The sequence below is a fragment of the Asterias amurensis genome, chromosome 13, assembly GCF_032118995.1.
Source record: "Asterias amurensis chromosome 13, ASM3211899v1".
Classification (NCBI taxonomy): domain Eukaryota; kingdom Metazoa; phylum Echinodermata; class Asteroidea; order Forcipulatida; family Asteriidae; genus Asterias; species Asterias amurensis.
The window spans coordinates 19,054,414-19,059,221 of NC_092660.1; the positions used below are offsets into that span (position 1 = coordinate 19,054,414).

Below are 4,808 nucleotides of genomic sequence, written 5' to 3' on the forward strand. Positions count from 1 at the left end.
CAATTGATCATCGAAGTTGCAAGAGAATAATGAAAGAAAACACAACCTTGCATAAGAAAAGGCTTTAGACGTGTGAAGTATTTTAAATTTTGATTGAGAAATTACTTCTTTCTCAAAAACTAGTTACTACAGAGGGAGCCGTTTCTCACAATGTTGTATAATCAACAGCTATCCATGGCTCGTTACCTAGTAACTGTTTACGCTAACAACTATTTTGAGTAATTACCATGTGTCCATCGTGCCTTTAAGAAATTATCCTGTTAAAAACTGGTGTCGTGTTGCAGTACCACCAAATCCCTCCTCAATATGAACTGTGAAAGGTTGTTGGTACATTTTCCCATGGCAGAATGTTTGATGAAAAACATCCATTGTTCAATACGTGTACATTTAATTTTAGTTTAATCACTTTTACGTTGAGCTGTGCGTGAAGAACGCAGGATCATTCCACGTCAAGCAAGTTTTTTTTTTTCTTCAAAGGAATGATTTAATAGCAACATAATAAACTCATGTTCAATACGATGGATGGAAGGATCTCGATGTATGTTTTGCTAGTGTGTGTTTGGTGTTCACTTGATGCAGGCGGATTCCTGATGGTTGTCACTGCTCAACCTACAGTGTATGCAGAGATCTTAACACCAGAGGCTGATCGTAAGGAGGGCGGGCAGGTTGATATGAGGTGTACCGCTACAAACCTCGAGTCGGATCATATCGTGGAGTGGAGGACTGGGAACCCAGACAGGACCCTGAGATGGGGTGAATCCAATGTTGATAATAACAATGGACGATTCATCTTCGATACATCAGTAGGTGTGAATACTCGAACAGTTGTTCAAGACTTTGTCATCACCAATGTGCAGAGGGCCGATACTGGTCAATATGTGTGTTCTGTTAAAAACCCTATACCGACCGGAGGCGGCTACAACACCATAGCCAGATCCAGTGTAACACTTTCAGTGTTATACCTCGCCAGCATGACGCCAAAAAACATCGAAGTATCTACCACCATGACAGCCCCATTTTCAACTCCATTGGTTGTAGCTTTCATAGTCCTCGCTGTTACAATTTTCGTCGTCGTCATCATCCATGTCGTCATCCTCATCTTTCGTGTAAGACAAAAACGTCTCATAAAAAGACTTAGATCTGAGAAAGAAAACCAAGTCACCCAAGCTGATCCCTACATGGAGCTGCAGCTAACGGAGGACGAGAATCGCATCTACATGGAACCAACTACGACTGTGGGAAATATTCCCACACAAGACACCTACTGCCAAGTACCAGTTGAAGTAGAGAATGAAAGCCCAGAGTATGACTACGCTCGGCCAGATTATCTCAAAGAGCAAAGTTCATCAGGAGCAACTGACACTCAAGTAGATAATGAAAGCCAAAAGGATGACTACCTTCAACCACGGCCACATTATCTCAAGGAGCAAAGAATAAATCACAAAGTCAGAGTGCACGTTGACGCAACCCTAAGTTCATCAGGAGTAACTGACACTCAAGTAGATAATGGAAGTCAAGAGGATGACTACCTTCAACCACGGCCACATGATCTCAAGGAGCAAAGAATAAATCACCAAGCCAGTGTGCATGTTGACCCAACTTCAAGTTCACCAGGAGTAACTGACACTCAACATACCTACTTCCAACCAGATAAAGTAGATAATGGAAGCCAAGAGGATGACTACGCCCAGCCTGATGATCCCAAGGAGCACAAAATAAATCACCAAGTCAGTGTGCATGTTAACCCCACCCCAAGTTCATCAGGAGCAACTGGCACTCAACATACATACTTCCAACCAGATAAAGTAGATAATGGAAGCCAAGAGGATGACTACGCCCAGCCTGATGATCCCAAGGAGCAAAAAATAAATCACCAAGTCAGTGTGCATGTTGACCCAACCCCAAGTTCATCAGGAGCAACTGACACTCAACATACATACTTCCAACAATTGAAGTGAGAATGGCAGCCCAGAGTATGAGTATAATGCTCGTCCAGAAGGCAGCACCAACACCAGCTATAATTATAAAGCGGTCATAGTGCCACAGAGTTCAGCTGAGAAGCAGTATCACAACATTATTAGACATTCACGAGTCCTTTTTAATACAATCACAGCGGTAAAGTAGATGCAACATTCTAGACGGCAATCATTCAATATCAATGGAGTGCGGATAAAACACCCAGTGAACACCCTCTGAACAAACATCTCACCCTTGTACGCTTCGAAATGTAAAACATCATCCACAATTTGGAGAGAGGTCATTTCCATTGCTCTCAATAGATTTCAAGAGACATACAAAGTCAACCAATTGAGAAAACTTCTATAAATAACTGTGAACGAGTGACGGTGTAAGGCAAGAACGCCGCGGGCCAAGCAATGACAGTTTCTAGCTTTGGTTGGATCTGCAACTGATAGCAATCTTTCATACAAATACATTTTAAAATTAATACGATATTCCTACCGGAGCATTTAAATCTCGCACTGTCCAAGTGTTGGAGGACTCAAAGTGAACCTAAGTAACGAAATTGTATATTATTATTGTAAACATTTCAAACAAAAACTTTTAAGTGTAAAAGTATAGGCGGTGGTTTATTACGAACATGTGATGATGAGAATAATTATGTGACGTAACGTTCTCAAATCAATTGCAAATATTTCTGTTTAGACTTTAGGCAAAAAGAAGCTCGTGTCATTCCATGCGAATTCAATTAACACTTTCAAGTGACACAACAATGACATCTCAAAAAATAATATTTTTGTTCATAACTTCTTCTGATGTTGTACGCCATTTCCGAGACTCTCTGGGTTTTCCACAACTAACCAGTCTTGAGCTTGGTCATTGTGGGATTACTGAATCACAAATTCTTGATTTGTGTATTCATAATCATAGACGTTAAACCAATGTTGATATGAGAGAGATTGGCTGTTGCCAGCTTAGTGTTTATATCCCTTTGTGGTAGTTTGCCGAGTTCAATGATGGGAAGATTATTTAAAAAAAAAACTGCTACAGTGACGTCACTTCATTAGACCTTTTAAAACGTTACTATTTTGTAATTATTAAAAGCAGCTTTTAACTCTGTTTGTGACGCTCAAACTTTCGACTGGCTACTGTTGCCACTTTATCCGATAGGTGTTATAAGTTTAGTTGTCATTGAAAACGAACACCATACCAGACTAAGCCAATGTTTGGAGGTGCACCGCACCCACAGTGCTAGGAAATTTTTGGGTAGGCATTTTAAATCAGAAGCAAACCACGATAATTCCGTAATGTCATGTTTCAGTCGAATTGAATCGAGACTCTTAATTAATGATCAAAATAAAATGTTTAACTATTGGTGTGTCACTCAAATGTTCACAAGTGTCGTTAGAAACATTAATGATGCATTGTCAATCTTTTAGCTCTGTGTGTTGCAAACACCTCATCGTAGGCAATGAATGAAAGGGAAGGGTGATGGACGGTTTTTCGTTCTTGTGGCCATTGGACACTTTCGGTACAGAAAAAAAAATAAAAGTTCACAGATTTTACAAATAATTTACAGGGTTTACAGAAGTAATGGTGAAAGACTTCTCTTGAAATATTATTCCATGAAATGCTTTACTTTTTGAGAAAACATTAAAACAATATAAATTCTCGATATCGAGAATCATTTTGCGGATTTATTTTAGACACATGTCATGACACGGCGAAACGTGCAGAAACAATTAGGGTGGGTTTTCCCGTTATTTTTTTCCGACTCTGATGACCAATTGAGCCTAAATTTTCACAGGTTTGTTATTTTATATATAAGTTGTGATACACGAAGTGTGGGCCTTGGACAATACTGTCTACCGAAAGTGTTGAATGGCTTTAAGCAGCCTTTGGGGTATCCCAACCTGCTGGCGTTTCCCGGTGGAGTGACCGGCGATATTAAAGCGACACCCAAAAATCTGATTATTATTGAGACGCAGGAATATCTAAAGGAAGACTCGGTACAAATTTCGTCTTTCTCGTATGCCTTTTCTGGAGTTATTTTCAAACTTAACGCAGAATTTATTACCAAGCATTTTTTTCAGCCGGACATTGTGCTATACTGCGTTGCCCTCAGTGGTGCATAGCTCTTCTCCCTGACCTCGCCTGGCCTTCAAAATCGTCATGAAAACTAAACAAAAACTGAGAGGAGATCGAGCCCTGGAAATGGACTTTCCAGCTGTAAAACTTGTGCAGTTCCAGCATTATTATTCTGAGACTGGATTTGTCGACCGTCCTGTTGTATTTCTCTCAGTAACAGCTCAGTGTACAATACTCCCATTCTGCAATGCGGTAGTCTTTGGAGTATGCAGACCTTGCCGCGTCTGAAGACGGTTGGAAGTAGCCCCACAAGTGTAGATGAGCAACAAAGTGTGGGGGCAAAGAAAGCCAAAAGCAAGGCAGAAAAAAAACACCGGGAAAAACTGCCCTAACAATACAAAGTAATGAGGGAGAAAAGACAAATTAGGCAAACAGGTTGTTTTTCTGCACCCCCCCCCCCCCCCCATAGGTCATTTTGGTTTGTAACGGCTAACTATTTTTCCCCAAAGATGAAACACAGAATTCCAATACTAATCATTCTTACACAATCTATTAATTGCACGACCCCTCAAAATGCCACAATTCAAGAATATTGGGCCTATTAATTAATCAGCTTGGTGCATGATGAACGTATTGAACTAATAATGAGTGATAGCGCCCTCTTTTGATGACGCTGTCATCCCCAGATTGGGACCCAAAATTCCTCAATCTCGTGTTCATTTGACATGGGGGTAAGGTGGTGCACGAGGTTATTAAACCAA

General features: G+C 40.5%; 1 protein-coding gene across 1 annotated transcript; it reads left to right on the forward strand.

The window, feature by feature from the left end:
• Window positions 1-10: 10 nt before the first annotated feature.
• On the forward strand, window positions 11-3,296 carry LOC139946184 (uncharacterized). Its single transcript, XM_071943809.1, has one exon. It carries the CDS (start codon window positions 507-509, stop codon window positions 1,956-1,958), a length of 1,452 nt encoding a protein of 483 aa, XP_071799910.1. The 5' UTR covers window positions 11-506; the 3' UTR covers window positions 1,959-3,296.
• Window positions 3,297-4,808: the final 1,512 nt, after the last annotated feature.